The sequence below is a fragment of the Orcinus orca genome, chromosome 7, assembly GCF_937001465.1.
Source record: "Orcinus orca chromosome 7, mOrcOrc1.1, whole genome shotgun sequence".
Taxonomy (NCBI): Eukaryota; Metazoa; Chordata; class Mammalia; order Artiodactyla; family Delphinidae; genus Orcinus; species Orcinus orca.
This window is the reverse complement of record NC_064565.1, coordinates 62418237-62438993: the sequence shown is the minus strand read 5'-3', so window position 1 is coordinate 62438993 and position 20757 is coordinate 62418237. Positions and strand designations below refer to the sequence as shown.

The following is a 20757-nucleotide window of genomic DNA, read 5'->3' as shown; positions in this document are numbered from 1 at the left end:
TCTATATTTTGAGAGGTGGCTTGGCTTCATTGTTAGGGGAGTGTTTTAGAATTTGACAGAATGGAGTCAAATCCTATTCTTCCACTCATTAGTGTACTGATTTGGGCTCTTTAACCTTCCAATACCTCTGAGGCCTCACCTGCTGTCCTGATGCTCCTTGGGGCTGTTGTAAGAATTAAATGAGACCAGTGTGTATAGTGGTTATCTTATTTCCCTGCATGTAGTAGCATTCAACAAATGATCGTTTTCATTATTATACTGCCAACAGGAAATAGAAATCTGTTTTCTGTTATGCTTGCCTAGGTTTGGAGCAGAGGGCTGGAAGGTTGGAGAGTAAGGAACATGAACAGTTACTTTAAAAGAGAGAGAGATCAAGTTGATCAGGTTACGTAGTACCAGGCCCCATAGTATTGGAAGTCTAGTTTGCATTCAGTGACAGTTATGTGGTGGTACTACCACTGCCATTAAGCCCACAGCGTGTGAGCCACTTCTCCCCCCAGTAAATCTACTCATACTAACTAGGACTCCAGCAGTGAGAAGTAGATGGGCCAATAAATAAACCCTACCAGATTAGGCACTGAAGACTCCTTGAGAGACGAACCAGGGCTGGGCATGCCTCCCACCTCCATCAGAGATCTGAGCCAAGACTTCCAGACAGGAATATCTTTGATGGGTGGGTCATTCACTTTAAGGTCCTCTAGTTGGATTCTGAATCTGTAATTAACAAGACATATTTATATTTCTAGCACCATAAGACATTGTGTTTACATAAAGATGTCAGCATGTTGCTAGTGGAACACACCACTGAAGGTCAGGAATAATTACTAAGGCCATTTTGATTTGCATGAGAGATGCTCAAGTTCTTTTTTTCTTTTTAAAAATTTACTCATGACCCAAACAGCCTCTGCATTTGGAGGATGGGAAAAGCAAGATATGTTCCTTTGTACTATCAAAAAGAAGAATTTACTTTGAATTATTTACTAAGAACTTAAAATTTTCTGATTATACCACACCACTGCATTTTTAAAACATGGTTTCAAATACTATATAATACTTTTTATTTGCTTTTTGACTAAGTATTTCTGGCAACAGTGCAGTGAGAAAGGTGTTCTTTCATAGACAGGAAATCAAGTTCCACAGGACAACCAGCCTGCACAGGATCAGGATACTGCACCAGCATTTATAGCCATGCACATTGATTAGCTGATTGTCACTCCCTCTGTTAATCTGACTCCCCAGAGAGGAAGAACCAAGAAGGAACTCTTACTGTTCTCGGGATAACTGATGTTTGGTTTCCTGATCCCGCTTCTGCCTGGAAACAGATCATATGCATCACAGAAACATGCTTGTATAATTAGCGATAATACTATGCATTTAAAGAACTTAGTCCCTCTGGAGACCTAAAATAAGTTCATAACTATCTTATTTTTAAAACAGCATTTACTTAATAAGTAACATGTCACAGTAATTAGTTCAACAGCTATTTAAAAGGAATTTTAAATGTTTTTTAAAGTATACAGTTGTCAATATAAACAAATGATTACCATTGTCAACTGCATCACCTCCAATCTCAACTCAAAGCCAAACAGCCATTTGGCTATCAATGTGCACTTGTTCCACGTATGTGTGTACATTTGTGCATTTCTGTGCTTATATGCGCCTAATCATTTCTTGGCTAAACCTCCTAGGAACTCTCCACCATTTCTCCACATTCCCTAGTAAAAGGGCATGTATCCAGCAGGCACTCAATAATTGCATGTTGATAACCATGATGATAGTAATGTACAGTGTAAGGTATAGCACTAAATGTCATTTTTCTTTTGCTCCAGGCCCTCTCCCACCACCTCCTCCAATGAACAGAAATGGCAGCACATCTCGGGCCCTGCCTGCCACCCCTCAGTTGCCATCCAGGAGTGGAACAGACAGTCCCAGAAGTGGGCCCCGGCCTCCTCTTCCTCCCGACAGGCCTGGCACTGGGGTGCCTCCCCCACCTCCACCATCGACATCAATTAGAAACGGCTTCCAAGACTCTTCATGTGAAGGTGAGGTGTGGTCCCGGCTCCTTGGAAATGTACAAGCTATAGTAGGGCAGCAGTTGAATGGCAGGTGTGTTTGTGTCTGTTTGTATGTTTGCATTAACATTTCGTGTTTGTGTGACCCTCACTGTTATCATACTGCACAGCACTAATCTAAGCACTCTAGGGCCCACCATGATTTCAAATGAAAAATAGTAATCCCCCTTCCTCCACTCCCCAAAAAGGCAGATCATTTTTCTCTGTTCCTTGTTTGAGTCTCATTTTGGTTAACTTTCCAGAGGTTCCAGAATTCTGAAAAGAACCATTTTTGTAGCTAACCTTATACCTACCTTTCTGAACAGTTCATGGTGGGTAAGAGGCCCAATGGCCTGCAGATATTGAGCAGCTTATCTCTGCCATTGTTATCAGAGGGTCCTAGTTATTCCTTCCACTGATGAAGGAATAATTAAGAAAGGCATCCCAAACCTTAGTCCCCAGCTCCTGAGAGGGACTGGCTGGGTCCTAGTCACTCTAGTTAAAGTCACCTGGATCTGTCTTTGGTTTGATATGCAGACCACTATATTTTATCGCTGTGCTAATCAGTGACATTTGTAGCACTTCCAGCTTTTCTCTAAACTTCTAGACATAAAACCAGAAGCGATCTCTGCCATTCTCTCTGTATTTCATTCTGTGCCTTTCGTTACATAAGTCTTCAGAGAAGATTGTCTGTTACTGAAGATATTGTTTGTTTCTCTCCCTCAGATGAGTGGGAAAGCAGATTCTTCTTCCATCCGATTTCTGATTTGCCACCTCCAGAGCCATATGTACCAACAACCAAAAGTTATCCCAGTAAATTGGCAAGAAATGAAAGCCGGAGTGAGTATTTCTACAAGGGCAATTGGATGCCTTCATACTTGAGTAGCCTGGGTTATACACAACTGAGGGTTGTATAGGAAATCCAGGTCTCTTGCCTGGAGTGGGGCGATTTCAGAGAAATCACTCCTGGATTTGGAACCATATAAATTCTAGTAAACTCCCTTTCTACACTCATTGAGGAAAATGGAGACATCCAGAATGCATATGAGAAATGATTATTTTAATGTGTCATTACAAGCTCAAAATACCTTTAGTTTGCTAGTAGGTTAAATTTTATTATTTTGCTTGTTTGGACAATCTTTCCCCATTTTGATCTTCCTAAGATGGCACGATTAGAGCCATCTTCTATTCCTACTAGTTTCGAGACTGGCAGAATGTCTAATTATAACAAAAACTCACTGTAACTGCCTTGATCGTTTAAATATAATCATAACTTTACAGAGCATTACATGAAAGTTTTAAGTATACCCATAATCTCTCTACATAACATAACAGATATTTTCATTTTACTAGGTTGTCTTCTAATTTTTATCCATCTAATTCTGATTAATTTATATAGTTTAATAATTATAGAGTATGGGTTTTGCTGATGAGATTTATATAACATTGCTGAGTAAACACTTCCCTATTTTATCACATGGTTTTTATTCTACAGAATTCCATCAAGTCAGCATATAATAATTTAGTTTACCATTATTGGACATTTAGATTGTTTTTTTCCTTATAGATGTAATGCTACCATAAAGAAGTGCATCAGTTTTCCCCTACTGAAAAGAAATACGTGAACAAGAAGAGGAAATAGAAAAACTGATATTTCACAACAATAAATGTATAGAACTAAGGAAGAATTAGCATGAAATATACATATATCACTGATGAGGCCCCATCTTGTAACAGCCTTAGCTTCAGACCAAACTCCCAAGCCAGAAATGAGTGGAGAAAAAGTGTTTGAGCATGTCAAAGAACTGTCACATGATCCTAGCCTTGTCCTCATTGCCCAGCAGAGCTCCTTCATGTACTCTGAGCCTAATGACTCTTTCTTAACACACAGTTCTTAATTTTTGCTTGGTTGGTTCCCAGCCTTAGAGCAGATTAATATCAGCTGAAGTCAAGGTTGGTTAGAAGCAAAATCACTGACTTCGGGGAGAAGAGATAGGTGGCAGTCTTGGGTTAAAGGAGGAGCTAGGAACACAGAGCTCTGCTAGGTATCACAGCACTGGACAATACAGTTGTTTCTGTTGGGTTATTAAGAACAAGACAAATTGTGCTTTGTGCTTCTGTTGAAGAATTCAAAGAATTAGAAAATATTTTAGAAAAATTTCCCTGAAAAAAATGCCAGAAGTAAACAGAATATTGCTGCTTGAAAGGACAAGTTTAATTCCTAGAAAAACTTATTTATGTGGAATACTGCATTCTAGATGATGCCTAATAAAAGAGGCATAACTGTAATAAAATTATCATACAAGAGTTGGTGGTTGAAATTTTTGGTGAAAAAGTCTTCACGTGGGAACAGCATCCTCGAGTTCTCTTCCCCCACCCCACTCTGTGCTATTTGTATATTTACGTCAATAACAGAGCCATCCTCCCCAGCCCCTCTAGATTTTTAATTTAATAGCTGAACACATTCCTTCCCCCCAGCTTCCTGTCTTTATGACTGTCCACAGCTTGAGAACTGGAACTAGGCCCTGCTCACTACTGCATCTTCTGAAAGTGGCACAGAGCTTGAAATACAGCAGCATTTAAAAATATTTCTTAGATCGGTAAATTAAAAAATGTTTTTGTAGCTTTAAAAAAATATTTCTAGCATTGGGCATGTTTAATATTTTATAATGATAATGGATCATCTCTCTAACACAAAAAAAGTACTATGGAGTGGTTTTATCCTGCTCCTGTACCTGCCTCAGCCTCCAGGCCCACTACCTGGTAGGGCACCCAGACAGCCCTGAACAGTGCCTCCTAACTGCAGCTTTGCACAAGGCCAGCCCTTGTTTTGCTCAACATTTGTGGTGTGTCAATTGACAGTCAAGTCTCCGTGACAGATAGCTGATTTACAGCCAGATGAGTCTTTCCTCAGGTCCCTGCCCAACAAAAGACTTGGTTGGGATAAAAACAGGAAGAGGCAAGGTAATGGACTGCCACTGTTTTCCTCTAACTCCTCCCCTTGCTCAGAGATTTGTTCTAACTCAGGAATCCCTAAGTGGGCTACTTTGGTTGCTGTCAGGGAAGTGGTGGCCTGCTGAGGAATCCATCAATGCCAGTCCACCTGAGTATCAGAACTGTGGCCTTAGCAGACCTACTCGATTGACTCAAGTCCCTGGTAGACCTACTCACAGCATCTGAGCACCTGGTTTCATGCCTAACACCTGTTAGATCCTCAAAACAAAATGTGCATGGGACAAATGAATTTTTTAATTGTGAATGGATTTTAAACCTAGTTATGGCATGCTGACAGCCCATGAATATGCATAGTTTTTAAAAGAACACTATCAATAGAGTGAAGAGAAAACCCATGAAATGGGATAAAATATTTGCAAATCATATATCTGATAAAAGGTTAATATCTGCAATACATAAAGAATTCCTACAATTCAACAACAAAACAACCCAATTTTTAAAATGGTTGAATACTTGCATAGATATTTCTTGAAATAAGATATACAGCTTGCCAATAAGCACATAAAAAGATGCTCAACATCACTAATCATTAGGAAAACACAAATAAAACTACAAATAAAACTACCACTTTACACCTATTAGGATGGCTGCTATCAAAAAAGCATTGTTTAGAAATTAGAAGATATCTAAATGCCCAAAAAAAGGGGAATGATTAGATAAATAAACTACAGTATACTTATATAATAGAATGCAATGTGTCATTAACAATTATATTTGTAAAGAGTAATGACTTTGAAAAATGTTCAAATGGACTATATATGATCCTGTTTTTGGAAGGAAAAAGGGAACTGTTTATATATGGAAAATATACATATAATGTTACTGGTTATCTCTGGGTGGTAAAAGCATTGGTGAATTTTTGTTTTGTTTTTCTCATCCATCTTTTCTCAATCTATAATATATATATTATATGTAATGTATAATCACACATACTATGTGAAGAGGAAAAAAGTGACTTTTTAAAAACTTTAAGTTCGCACAAGTACTTGGTAGCCAGTGGTAGGTCATCCTTCTCTAGTAAAATTTGTTCAGAACCTTACTTGCTTCTTCCCCTCATCTCTCATGCACATGTGCAAGTTATCTACAGCCTTGATCATGGCGGGGGGCGTGTAGTGGGTTCTTTTGCAACCATTCTTAAGTTTTACAGTGAGAACATAAGCTTTCTAACCAAAATTTATATTTTGTCTATTTTTTCATCAAGGTGGATCCAACCGAAGAGAAAGGGGTGCCCCACCCCTTCCTCCTATCCCGAGGTGATCCTTGCCTGCTCTTCTCCACCCAAGCCCAAGAGCTCCTTCTGCTGTTGCTGTCCAAGTCGCACACCCTCCTTCTCTTGTCTTCCCTTGTCCCCTTCATGATGGCAATAGGGAAGAAGGGAGGTGATGTGGGAATGCATGTGTGCAGGGTGTGTATGCAGTAAAGAAATGCACCTCGCTTTTTATATTGTGTATATTCTTAAAGCTATTGCTTGCTTCAGCTATAGCCTGTTGGCTGCTTTGGGGATCAGTATAGGCTTTTGTGGCAAGTAGGCAGCGATGAATTGTGTCCCAGCTTTCAACCCATGAAATTCAAACATTCACTGCTTTTTTGCTACAGATCACGATATTAAGGTCCCTGAGAGCTGTTTGCTTCCATGCCTTTTTTGCATGTTTGGCCTCCTGTTTCCATGAACCACAGACCACCTAAGCAAGTTGCTTATATGAAATGTTTGCAGTTACAGGCTGTCCAATCTTTGGCCGTCTTGGACAGAGCTGTCCAATAGAAATATAATGTGAGCCACATATACAATTTTACAATTTCTAGTAGCCACATTAAAAAGGAAAATAGGTGAAATTAACTTTAATACATTTTATTTAACCGACATCCAAAATATCATTTCAACCTGCAATCAATATAACAATTTTAATGAGATATTTTATATTCTTTTTTTGGTACTAAGTCTTCAAAATCTGGTATGTATTTTACACTTAGAACACATCTCCATTCAGACTTGTCACATTGCAAGTGCTCAATAGCCACACATGGTTGGTGGCTTCCATGTTGGACAGCACAGGTCCAGAAGATAGAGGCTAGTGCAAAAACCTCTTGTTTAAAAAACAAAAAAGCAAGATGAGCTTTAGCAATTCAAGAGGTAACTAAAAATAAAGTTAGGACCCAACACCTTGTTTGGCAAACAGCTTTCCTTAGATTTTTCTCCCTTATTTCCCTCTTCCCTGGAAATCTGTATGCAGATGTTGCTTCACAGTACCAAGGTCAGAAATTGATATAATAGGGTTTACAGTCATGTGGAATAAAGCCATTGGAGAGAAACTGAAAGCCAGTTGGGGCTCTGGGGCTTAGAAGCAGCTGCCTTGAGCTCATCTGTCAGTTGGCCTCCTGCCTTATGCATGGGAAGTGGCTTCATTCCTCTCCAGCTCAGCGTGCTCCTTAGGGCAGGAGGCTCATAGGCTCCATAGTTGTGGGAAAGTCAGGGAAAGGTAGCAAATCAGAAATGTGGAAGAAGGGGACAGTTTTGAGTTGATGGACAAAACTCTAAAAATCTAAATCTGGTGATTATGGGGTTGAGAGAAAGAGACTGCTGCAGGAAATTGGAGGGAACTTGTTTTGAATCTTTCTGGGAGAATCATTTGCCTTGGATCTATGCAAATAAAGCTCCCCCAGAGGACCATAGGGATGAGCCAGCCTTGCCCTTTTTGTATGGTTTTGTTTACAAAACTTTACTGGGACTTTTAAATCTAGCTATACACTTGGAAAAAAAGATTTCCATTTAGATGTTTTATATGGTTAATTATGTTTAAAATTTACCATTACTTATTTTTTTAAAGTTCACAGCTATATATGTATATGTATATCTACCTAAACTTTGTATTATGGTTTCAGTGAATTGTTCATTTATTACTGGGAGATGCTAACAAGAAATCAATCCAAAGAAAAATTTGAAAGCAGCATTCCTATTTATAGAATAAATGTTTCATTTATATAAAAGCAAAAGAACTTAGAGTTCTAATAATGGGATGTCTAATAACTTATGAAGTTGCCCATTTGAATCTGTTGTATTTTTATAACTTTCCTTGCCAAAGTCCTGGGCTTATTAAGTACATTAGAGAATTTGGGTTCCCCGCCCACCACCATTAATTTGTCTTTCATACGTTCACTTGGGGGCCTTTACCCAAAGAAAATCAAGAAACATAAAGGTGTAACAAGCTTGGCAAAGTATTTTCAAAAAAAGTTTTTAATCTCTAATATTTTGGTAATATAGCAGCATCATCTTATTTTGAATTCTTTGATCAGATATCAATAGTTGGTAAAAATCCCTATGATAAAGCCTAATGACCCACTTCAGAAAAGATGGAGTTGGGCCTTCCTAGCAAATATGGCAGAGAAAAGTCTGACCCAAAGAAAATGGGTCTGAATTTTGTAAAGTGTAGTAAGTATGGCCAATTTCCTTATATATCCCAATTTTGCAGATACCATCCTAAGTTTGAAGCAGGGTCACAGCTCAAAGTTGCTATTCATCCAGGATAGAGATGTTTTAAAATGTATTTTTTAAGTGAATATTCCATTAATACATGTACACCCTTTCTTTGAAAGTTAGAAACTAATCACATCCCAAAGTTTGAATGAGGTTCTATGCTAAAATCGTCAACTATGGCAGATCACAAAAATTAATAGTTACTTCCCTGAAACCAGAGCTTACATGTGTTTTTTCCCCATAAAATTTCCAGATAAATGTATTCAAGATGCAATACAGTATCTTAATATTCACATATTTTATAATGAAATGTATTACAGTATTAAAATTCAGTGTTCAGTATTTATTTCAATATGCATTTTATTTAGTAAAAACCAAGAAAAATGTTTAATCCAGTGGTGCCTTACTTGGTGATTTGCAAGAAATTGACTTTTTATGTCTAAGTAGCAGATTATTTGCATATTTGTAAGAACTGTTAGGCCTTTATAGTTTAACTTGTAATAGCAATTTTGTTATTTTAGTAGCAGAAATGTGATGACTGTTAAAGTGCCCAAAATTTTCTGGCATGAAATTAATTTTTCCCTATTTATAGTCAGGGGCTGTAAAGAAAGAAAATGTTTTTCATACCACTGCATTATGTAAACATGCACATTTTGGTACCTATGTCATCAGGGTAGTTTATATGGTGGGGTAGGACCTACCCTAGACATCTGTGTCTTTGTAAGTTAGCCAGACAATAAATAAATGCAGAATGATAAGACTGTCATCTGGTGGGTTTTATTTTAAGTACTCTCTATACAAATATAAATAAATGAAAAAGCAAGTGTCTGTTTTCTGCTTTATACTCTGGTAAAGAAAGACAAACTCAAAAAAAAAGAAGAAGAAGAAGATCCACAAAGTAAGTAAATATTCAGTGCATCCACTTTCTAATCCCCTTGATTTCCTGAGAACTTGCATTTTAGTCAAAATCTGTAGTCTGCTTACTTGAGGCAAATGCTTCTTCTACTCTGAAGTAAAGGATGGATGGTGGAAGCAATGGAAGATGTAATTACAAAGATTATCACTGACACTGATAAACAAGGAAAGGCCAATGGGAATTTAGGAGGCCTGATAGTTTTTCTGTTTTGGAGGGTTTTTTTGGACAATTACTGTATTTCTAAAATAAAAAAAAAAAATGATTTGCAAACTGAACTTAAACATTTGTAAAAAGTGAGATTCTTAATTTATAGCTTCAATAAATTCAGTACTAAGCTGTACTACAATAACCTTTCTTTCTGGACACAAAAATTCTCTTTTAAAAACTCCATTGATCATTCCCATTGTGATCTCAGAGACACAGTAACCTACTTCAGTGCTTGAGATGGAAAAAGCACAGAGAAAACCTTAAGTTAGTTGTCTTTGACTTTTAAAATCCCTCTCCAATCTCCAGGTTAGTGTAGCTTCCTTCAGTCTTGGTAATCTTGACACTGAAGCATAACTGACTTGACCTTTGCCCCTTTCCTCCTTGGGGATGCCACTGGAGGGCAGGCAGAAGCACAAGATATAATTTCCCCCACCTGGCTTCCTAGACAGGAATTAATTGTAAACATCTCTATTCCTTTCCTAACTTTATCTCTTTTGTTGGCTTTCCAACCTCACTCTTCTGCAACTATTCCCAACAAGCAATTAATTCACTTAGAGAATTTCTCAGGGTTCAAAAAAAGGTATCCAGAAGTGAATTCAGGTATACCAGAATTCTGCATCAGGGACACATGCAGTGGGGGAGGTGGTATGCATCTGCTGTTCCTTGTCTCTATGACTACGATGTCCTCTCTTCTCTTGGTCTAACTTACTCCGCAGTTTTCAAAATCTCATCTTTTGCTGACTGCTTGAATATATTTTTCAGGGACATACTTTACCCGCCTCAACATTACTGAGGGACTTCCCTGGTGGTGCAGTGGTTAAAAATCCACCTGCTGGGCTTCCCTGGTGGCGCAGTGGTTGAGAGTCCGCCTGCCAATGCAGGGGACACGGGTTCGTGCCCTGGTCCGGGAAGATCCCACATGCCACGGAGCGGCTAGGCCTCTGAGCCATGGCCACTAAGCCTGCGCGTCCAGAGCCTGTGCTCCGCAACGGGAGAGGCCACAACAGTGAGAGGCCCGTGTACCGCAAAAAAAAAAAAAAAAAAAAAAGAATCCACCTGCCAATGCAGGGGACACAGGTTCAATCCCTGGTCCAGGAAGATCCCACATGCCACGGAGCAAATAAGCCCGTGTGCCACAACTACTGAGCCTGCGCTCTAGAGCCCACAAGCCACAATTACTGAGCCCATGCCCCACAGCTACTGAAGCCCACATGCCTAGAGCCTATGCTCTGCAACAAGGGAAGCCACCGCAATGAGAAGCCCACGCACCGCAACAAAGAGTAGCCCCCGCTTGCCGCAACTAGAGAAAGCCCACACGCAGCAACAAAGACCCAACACAGCCAAAAATAAATTTAAAAAAGAAAAAAAAATTACTGAGACTTCTTCATGCTGCTGTCCACGGCTATTTGTTAGTCCATGCTATGACTATATCACATTTATTCATTTCACTGTTGATGGAAATTTCAGGTTGTTTTCAGTCTTTTTATTTATTACAAATAATGCTGTTATAAATAATTGTATACTTGTCTCCTGGTGTACATGTGCAAGAATTTTGCTAGTGTCTATAAGTGTGTAGGAATGGAATTGACGGGTCAACTTTAATAGGTGATGCACTGATTTCTACCGTGCTGCAGCATATGTGACATCCTCTTGCTCCATGTCTTTATGAACACTTGATTATCGGCAAGGTTTTTAGAGAAGTTTCTTTAGCATTTCTTTTTTTTATAAATTTATTTATTTATTTTTATTTTTGGCTGTATCAGGTCTTCATTGCTGCACGCGGGCTTTCTCTAGTTGTGGTGAGCAGGGGCTACTCTTCGTTGTGGTGCGTGGGCTTCTCATTGCAGTGGCTTCTCTTGTTGGGGAGCGTGGGCTCTAGTAGTTGTGGCACGCGGGCTCAGCAGTTGTGGCGCACAGGCTTAGTTGCTCTGTGGCATGTGGGATCTTCCTGGACCAGGGCTTGAACCCGTGTCCCCTGCATTGGCAGGCAGATTCTTAACCACTGTGCCACCAGGAAAGTCCCTCTTTAGCATTTCTTGTAAAGCTGGTTTGGTGGTGCTGAATTCTCTTAGCTTTTGCTAGTCTGTAAAGCTTTTGATTTTCTCCATAAAATCTCAATGAGAGCTTCGCTGGGTAGAGTATTCTTGGTTGCAGGTTTTTCCCTTTCATCACTTTAAATATATTGTTCTACTCCCTTCTGGCCTGTGGAGTTTCTGCTGAAAAATCAGCTGATAACCTTACAGGGATTCCCTTGTATGTTATTTGTTGCTTTCCCCTTGTTGCTTTTAATATTTTCTCTGTCTTTAATTTTTGTCAATTTGATTAATATGTGTCTCAGTGTGTTCCTCCTTGGGTTTATTCTGTATGGGCCTCTCTGTGCTTCCTGGATTTGCGTGAGTGTTTCCTTTCCCATATTAGTGAAGTTTTCGGCTATTATCTCTTCAATATTTTCTCAGGCCCTCTCTGTCTTCTTCTTCTGGGACCCCTCTAATGCGAATGTTGGTACATTTAATGTTGTCCCAGAGTTCTCTTGGACTGTTCTCACTTCTTTTCATTCTTTTTTTCTTTATTCTGTTCCACAGCAGTGATTTCTACCAATCTGTCTTCCAACTCACTTATTCGTTGTTCTGCCTCATTTATTCTGCTTTGATTCCTTCTAGCGTGTTTTTCATTTCAGTTACTGTATTGCTCATCTCTGTTGCTCATTCTTTAAAGCTTCTAGCTCTTTATGAAACATGTCTTGTATCTTCTCAGTTGGTGCCTCCATTTTTTTTCTGAGACCTTGGATCATATCTACTATCATTACTCTGAATTCTTTTTCAGGTAGATTGCTTATCTCCACTTCACCTAGTTGTTCTTCTGGGGTTTTATCTTGTTCCTTCATCTGGAACATATTTCTCTGCTGTCTCATTTTGTCTAACTTTCTGTGTTTGTGGTCTCTCTTCCTCAGGCTGCAGGATTGTAATTCTTCTTGGTTCTGGTGTCTGTCCCCTGATGGGTGAAGTTGGTCCAGGGGCTTGTGCAGGCTTGCTGGTGGGAGGGACTGGTGCCTGCCCACTGGTGGGTGGAGGTGGGTCTTGTCGCTCTGGTGGGCAGAGCCATGTCAGGCAGCTGTTAACTCAGGATGACTTTAGGCAGTCTATCTGCTGATGGGTGGGGCTGTGTTCCCACCCTGCTGGTTGTTTGGCCTGAGGTGTCCCAGCACTGGAGCCTGCAGGCTGTTGGGTGGAGCCAGGTCTCAGTGCTAAAATGGCAACCTCTGGGAGAGCTCACGCCAGTGAGTATTCCCTGGGGCGTCCGCCACCAGTGTCCTTGCCCCCCCAGTGAGCTACAGTTGACCCCCACCTCCCCGGGAGACCCTCCAAGACTTGCAGGTAGGTCTGCCCCAGGCTCCTATGGTATCGCGGCTTTGCCTTGGGTCCCAGTGCACATGAAATCTTGTGTGTGCTCTCCAAGAGTGGAATCTGTTTCCCCCTGTCCTGTGGATCTCCTGCACTCAAACCAAGCCAGCCTTCAAAGCCAAATGCTCTAGGGGCTTCTCCTCCTGATGCCAGACCCCCAGGCTAGGGAGCTTGACATGGGGCTCAGAACTCTCATGCCTGTGGGAGAACCTCTGTGATATAATTATTTTACAGTTTGTGGGTCACCCACCCAGCAGGTATGGGTTTTGATTATATTGCAAAAGCACCCCTCCTACTGTCTCCTTGTGGCTTCTTCTTTGTCTTTGAAAAGAATATCTTTTTTGGTAGGTTTGAATCTTTTTTGTTAATGGTTGTTCAGCAGTCAGTTGTGATTTTGGTGTTTTCATGAGAGAAGGTGAGCTCAAGTCCTTCTACCCACCATTGTATCTCCAACTCTGATAGTTTTTTAAATTATCTGCTCTGTGTTTGTATACATACCTTACTATAGTATAATGGTTAAGAGATTAGGAATACCTGCTTTCACCTCTTCCTTCAAGTCACTTAATTGCTCTAAGCCTCAATTTCCTTATCTAGAAAGTGAGAAACTATCTTATATTAATAAGTGCATTAAATGAGATAATGTAATCAGTGCTTAGAATAATGATTTATTCTAAGCACTCAGTAAGTGATGGCCACTATTAGTAGAAATAAATATTTATATAATGATCCCAAATTAACTGGAACCAAACTGACCAGAAGGGGATGAACTAGTGTACTATTTATTTTTGGCTGAGTTGGGTCTTTGTTGCTGTGTGCAGGCTTTCTCTAGTTGTGGCGAGCAGGGGCTACTCTTCGTTGGAGAGCACAGGCTTCTCGTTGCAGTGGCTTCTCTTGTTGCGGAGCAGGGCTCTAGGTACACAGGTTTCAGCAGTTGTGGCACGTGGGCTCAGTCATTGTGGCACACGGGCTTGGTTGCTCCACGGCATGTGGGATCTTCCTGGACCAGGGATCGAACCCATGTCCCCTGCATTGGCAGGTGGATTCTTAACTACTGCACCACCGAGGAAGTCCCTAACTAGTGTACTTTTAAAGGAAAGGGGCAATATCAGAAAAAATATCTGTATCAGAAATGTAAAGCAAACTCTAGACAGAGGTCACTTGATGTGCTATCAGTCCCTCACACCTCACGGGCCTGGGAAATGAAAATTCCTATTGCTTCAGTAATCAAAGAAACTATTAGATTCAATTTGAAATCATAGAAATTAAGACCTGGAATGAATCTCATATATAAGGCAGCCTTAGACTTTACGATCCACAGTGGAACACTTTTGAAAGTGGAAGGGAATGCTAATCATAGTCACCTTGGTACAACTGGTATAAATCAGGGCTGCCTTGGCAAACTGGGCCATGTGGTCACCCCACTCAGAGGTCATCAACTCCAGTCCTCTGATCTTACAGATGTGTAATTTAAGACCCCAAGTCACATACTACCGATGGCTAAGCAGCATAACTCTGCACCACACCACACTCCCTTCTTTATAATCCTTCCTCCCTCTAGCTAAAGTCTCTGTTTCATGTGTCTTTCACATTTGCTGGAAAGAAAGGTCAAATGACAAGTTAGAGTCAGAGAATGAACCCTGGACACACAAACTTGGATCTGAATCCTAGCTCTGCCACTTGCTCCCTGGAAGGCCACCGACAAGTTATTTTAGTCCTGAGATCTAGTTTTCCTCCACTGCAAAATGGTTACAAGGCTTAAATAAATATACAGACATCAGCAAAATATCTGGCATATGTCAGGCGCTCAGTGAAATTTCCATTTCCTAATCCTTTCGCTGTCAAACCTAGGCCATATTCAGGAAGGAATTTTCAGTGCATTCAAAAGAGTCTGATAAAATTTAATTACGGAATTCTTAGGAATAAAAGTGCTTTCAAAACTGTCCTTATCTGTTCAAACTGGAACCATTCATTTGGTTCATTCATCTATTCAAGGAATTTTTAGTGAGCACTTACAGCTACACCACAATCAAACCAATGTCCCCACCATAATTCTACCGGTCAAATGATCTCTGAGAGGCAGTTAAGGAGGCCAGCATTCCTGTTCCCACCAGGCACGGGTGCTACTTCAGTCACCCAAGCAACAGAGGACTTTCTATTAAGGCGGGAAGTGAATACTTTATTTTCCCCCTCTAAGTAATTATTTGGTTTCTTTTCTCCTTAAACTCAGTGGGTAAATTACATTGATTGATTTTTTTCTTTTAATTCTTAAACCTACAGGAAAATTGGAAAAAAGAAAAGGACTGTATTTTAAAGAAGTTTTGATGGCCAATAAATGATAGGGTTTTGTTGTTGTTGTTTTTGATTAATTTGAAAAGTCAACTCAAGGATTCCCAGCTCCCTAAGCATTCCAATTAACTGAAGCCTTCCTGAATGCATAATTGACAGTGGCCCCTTCTCTGCTGTCTTCCCTACAACCCGGCTTCCCTCCACTCTGAGCACTTGGCACTTAATGTCTATCTCTGGAGCTACATTTAGCATATACATGTGTCTCTTACTGGTAAATGTTTGGAAATGCCCCACCCATCAACATTCTATCACAAATCCCTTTGTCTTAAAATGTTGCTTCCAGTATTACAGAGGCACATTTACAGGAAGCTAATGAAACCAGCTTTGTGACCTCTACTTGCAAGGACTGATCCCTTCTAATTACTCACTTTTATATCAAATATTTAAATTTATGATTGTATGGTTTTTTTTAACAATAGAGCACCCTAAATTGTATAAAGCTTCAGGCCTCACAAAACCTGGATCTGTCCTTGCATTATGGCCCTCCCTAGCTTCTGATGCAGAACCTGAACAAAGTGGATGTCTTAAAAACTTTAAGCCACCAGCTTTCCGCAAGAGTGACGTGAGAATCCCAGATAAATATGAGACAGCAAAAGTGTCTGCCTCCTCTCTACTCATAGAGTGGCCTATAGATATCAATATTTCTAAAATCATTCAGTCATTGCACTGCCCACATTGCATTATTGTCAGTTAAAGTTCCCACAATGTCACCTATCTAGGAAAACATGTTCGACTTTTTTTTTTTTTTTTTTTTTTTTTTGCGGTACGTGGGCCTCTTACTGTTGTGGTCTCTCCCGTTGTGGAGCACAGCCTCCAGACGCGCAGGCCCAGCGGCCATGGCTCACGGGCCCAGCCGCTCCGCAGCATGTGGGATCCTCCCGGACTGGGGCACGAACCCATGTGCCCTGCATCGGCAGGCAGACTCTCAACAACTGCGCCACCAGGGAAGCCCTCGACATTTTTTTTTTTTTTTGCGGTACGCGGGCCTCTCACCCCTGCAGCCTCTCCTGCTGCGGCGCACAGGCTCCGGACGCTCAGGCCCAGCCGCTCCGCGGCACGTGGGATCCTCCCGGACCAGGGCACGAACATGCGTCCTCTGCATCGGCAGGCGGACTCCCAACCACTGCGCCACCAGGGAGGCCCCCATGTTCGACTTTTGAGGTGCCTGGGAAACAAGTCTGGATGTTATTAGACATCGGGCTCAAATTTAACTGAAATCTTGACCAGGAAGATGCCTGTCAGAATACCTGTAATACCCATCATGGACTTAACACAAATGTGTCTTAGTCAAGAGTAATTCCCACCCTTTTCCTGTTTTCTGTTTTCTTAAGTTAGTAAGTTAAAGGTCACCTGTGAAAATGCTATCTATTTCAGATAGGTCCCTGAAACAAATAGCAGCAGATATGAGAAAACCCTAATGCTTTATGGACCTACTGTATTCCCCTAGGTGCATTTTCACATTTATTCATTTAAATCATCAACAAACACTGATAAACTATGATTTATTGGACTTCCCTGGTGGCGCAGTGGTTAAGAATCTGCCTGCCAATGCAGGGGACACGGGTTCGAGCCCTGGTCCGGGAAGATCCCACATGCCACGTGCACCGAAACTATTGAGCCTGTGCTCTACAGCCCGTGAACCACAACTACTGAGCCCGCGAGCTGCAACTACTGAAGCCTGTGTGCTGCAACTACTGAACCCGCATGCCTGGAGCCCATGCTCTGCAACAAGAGAAGCCACCGCAATGAGAAGCCCGCGCGCCACAACAAAGAATAGGCCCCGCTCACTTCAACTAGAGAAAGCCCACGCACAGCAATGAAAATCCAACGTGGCCAAAAATAAATAAATTAATTAATTTAAAAAAACTATGATTTATTAAGCGTTGGAAATACAAAGATCTGCATTGTACAATAGGAAATACTAGTCCTAGAACCAAAGAGGTGAGTTTAAATTCTAGATCCAACAAGAACTTCAGCCAGTAGGCACAACCTCATTCTACCACTGGTTCTGGAATGCTCCTCACAGCTAACACAGGTCTGTTTGGTTGGCTGTGTGCATGAAAGGAAAATTCCCCCTTGATGCTTACTGCTTAGACGTACTCTTGGAGCCAAAAGAATGGATAGGTCCCAAATGAAGCCACCGTGGGAAAATGGAAAAACTTAGCTAACACAGTGGTGTAAACATGGTAAGTTTATACCATCAATACACTCCTCTTAATTTACTTATCTGGATGATGACACTTATCTATTGTCTTTATTTTTCATATAACTACCACAAATTATTGATCATCTACTACATACTACAAAGTGTGCTAAGGTCTTTGTAAATATGTTATTTGCAAATATTACATGTGTTATTATGAACCTCTGTGACTTTACATGTGGTGAAATCAAAATTAGAAATTTACCTCAAGCCACTTATCTTGAATGGATCCAGAAGTCAAACTCAAGGCTGAGTAAATACATTTGAATGAGGAGACATAATATCACTGTCCACTTTTTCTTTGCCAGTTTTAAAAAATACTTATATTTCATAGAAGCAAGGACATTTTAATAAGCCAAAGCAAGGGAAGACCTGATCTTAGAAAAAAAGACAGACTCAAGCAAACACCTCGACCCTCCTCACTCCACTCCACAGTGTGGCACTGGATCTAGGGTGGTCAGGACCTGGGTAAAGACTTGAGCTAAGGACTTAGAGGCAGCCCAGGACATAGTCCAGGTGGGGCGGTGGCAGCCACTGTTGGTGCTCACTCAAAGCAGCACTCCAGAAGCAGCTCAAACTTCTGACAGCAACGTGGCTGTCCAGATTTTCCACAGCTGCCTCACTGCATGCCCCAGCCCAAGCTGAGCCAATGCTCTGGCCCCGCTCCAGTCCCACTCACTCCATGGCAGCACAGCACTAGATCTGGGGCAGCCAAGACCAGGGAAAAGATGCAACCATGGGCTGCATCGAGCAGAGCTGCAGACTTCTACACAGGCAACACACTGGTCCTCTATAACAGCACAAGCCCCACTTGCTTCAGCACTCCACTCCTTCGGGGCAAAGGTCCCAGTGCAGGAGAAGGAAAAATACACACTTAAACAGAACAGAGCCAATGCAAGCCTGACCCTCAGGGCTTCTGCTCCAGCAACTAGGGATCAGACCCCGCCCCTGACAGGACGATGACAGCCAGCGAGCAGAAAGGAAGTCCCACCTCAAACTGTGAGGCTCTAGCTCCTCCATCACCAGCCACACTGCCTACCAAGGTGACAGCAACCAGCACAACCTGAGGAAAGACATGACTGGCATCCACATAACTTCCAGCCTTCCCACCAAAGGCACTGGGCACACGCTCTCTGCATAGGGAGGCTTCCACATGAGAACACCCCTTTAAGACCACAATAGGTAACGGTTTACCTAAATTCATAGACAGAGAAAGTTAAGTAAAATGAAAAGGAAAAGGAACTACCCTCAATTGAAAGAACAAGAGAAAAACCCTGGAAAAATAATGAAACAGAAATAAACAATTTACCAGATAAAAAATTCAAAACAGGGTGGCATTCTGGCACAGAGTGGGGCTGGCACAGCTAGTGGGAGGGGGGCATGGAGTGGGGCCCCTTCCCTCAGCCACGAGTCCCACCCCATCCCCACCCCCGCCGGTGAGGCCCACCTGACCAAACTATCTCCTGTGGCACAAGCCCAGGGTGGCTCCAGGCGCCCCTCCAGCAGAACCCCACCATGGGCAGCCAGAGCTCCAAGGCTCCCCAGGGCAATGTAACCGCCAAGGAGGCAGCAGGCACTTCCCCCGCAAAGGTCAATGGACAGGAGAACGGCCACAAGAACGGCTGCGTGAAAAGCAGTGGAGACTTATCCCCCAAAGGTGAAGGGGAGTCGCCCCCTCCCCCATAAATGGAACAGAGGAGGCAGCTGGGGCCACTGGCATTGCCATCAAGCCAGCACCCCCTAGCCAGGGCGCTGAGGCCAAGGGGGAGGAGACCCCCAAGAAGAAGAAGACATTCTCTTTCAAGAAGCCTTCCAAATTGAGTGGCCTGGCCTTCAGGAGAAATTGGAAGCGGGGGGGGGGGGATGATCTGTCTGCCTTGCCACCCACAGAAGAAGGGCAGGAGCGGGGGGAGTCGGTGCCTGCAGCGAGGAAGGCACTGTCCAGGGAGGGAAGGTTGCCGCTACCCGAGAGCCAGGAGCCCCAGGCCAAAGGAGCAGAGGCTGGCGCTGCCTCCAAGGGAGGAGACACAGAAGAGGCAGGGCCCCAGGCACAGAGCCATCCACTGCTCGGGCCGGAGAGTGGCCCTACACCAGCGGGCAGGCAGAATAAGTAGCTGGGTGGGGGCAGATGGGTGATCTCTAAGCTGTCCTTGCTGTCCTTGTGGTCACTGCCTGGACCTGGTGCCCTGGTTGCCTTCCTGTGCCCAGAAGGGAAGGAGCTGTTGCCCCCTAGCCACGTTCCCTCTCCTCCTCTCCCTCTTGTGGATTCTCCCATCATCCATCTGGTCTTCCTCTTAAGGCAGTTGAAGATGGTCCCTTGCAGTTTCCTAAGTTAGGTTAGTGATGTGAAATGCTCCTGCCCCTGGCCCTACCTCCTTCCCTGTCCCCATCCATGCAGAAGGCAATTGCTGGTTTTCATCCCCAATTCTTTTCCAGGCAGGTTTTGTTTACTCCCCAAATCCTTGAGCCAGAGGTGGGGGTGCCTACACTCCCAAACCCTGAGTGTCCAGCCTTCCCCTGCTGAGTTTGTAATCTCTTGTGCTGTGCCTAGTGGCCCCTGGGCTGGGGAGGACACTGCCCCTGTCTGGGTTTTTATAAATGCCTTCCTCAAGTTCAAACCTCCAGCTTGTGAATCAACTGTCACTTTTTTGACTTGGTAAGCAAGTATTAAGCTTTGGGGTGGTGGGGAGGTCTGTAATGGGAAACAACTTCTTGTCTTTTTTTTTCCCCTCTCAGTGTTGTAAATTATTTTTAATGGCCAAACTCCAGATGTGTACTTTTTTTTTCCTAACTGCTAAAACCATTTTTTCCACCTGGTTTTACTGTAACATCTGGAAAAGGAATATATGTCGTCCCTTTACAAAAAAAAGTTCAAAACATTAGTAATAAAAATGCTAATCGAATTAGGGAAGAGAATTGATCTAAACATAAATCATTTTAACAAGGAACTAGAAAATATAAAAGACCCAATCAAAAATAGATAATTCAATATATGAAATAAAAAAACACTCTAGAAGCTATGAATATCAGACTAAATGACACAGAAAAACACATAAGTGATTTGGAAGATAAAATAATGAAAATCACCCAATCAGAATAGCAGACAGAAAAACAAATGAAGGAGAAAAAAAATGAAAGTAACATAT

General features: G+C 42.1%; 2 protein-coding genes and 1 pseudogene across 11 annotated transcripts in view; 2 read left to right on the top strand and 1 right to left on the bottom strand.

The window, feature by feature from the left end:
• Nucleotides 1-9304, top strand: part of WIPF1 (WAS/WASL interacting protein family member 1) — a 113093-nt gene extending 103789 nt beyond the window's left edge. For all 5 annotated transcript variants that reach the window (XM_033423600.2, XM_012532163.3, XM_012532162.3 and 2 more), the window contains 3 exons: nt 1830-2042; nt 2778-2891; nt 6268-9304. In XM_033423600.2, coding sequence (XP_033279491.1) covers nt 1830-2042; nt 2778-2891; nt 6268-6323 — 383 coding nt within the window. In that variant the 3' untranslated portion in view covers nt 6324-9304. The remainder of the gene's footprint in view (nt 1-1829; nt 2043-2777; nt 2892-6267) is intronic.
• The window catches only part of LOC117200499 (uncharacterized), a 113790-nt gene that overhangs the window by 30463 nt on the left and 62570 nt on the right, over nt 1-20757 (bottom strand). For all 6 annotated transcript variants that reach the window (XM_033423605.2, XM_049712068.1, XM_049712066.1 and 3 more), the window contains exons 3-4: nt 673-714; nt 567-639 (exon numbers count right to left, since the gene is read on the bottom strand). In XM_033423605.2, the coding sequence (XP_033279496.1) occupies nt 567-639; nt 673-714 (115 nt within the window). The remainder of the gene's footprint in view (nt 1-566; nt 640-672; nt 715-20757) is intronic.
• Nucleotides 19050-19725, top strand: LOC101279966 (MARCKS-related protein-like; annotated as a pseudogene).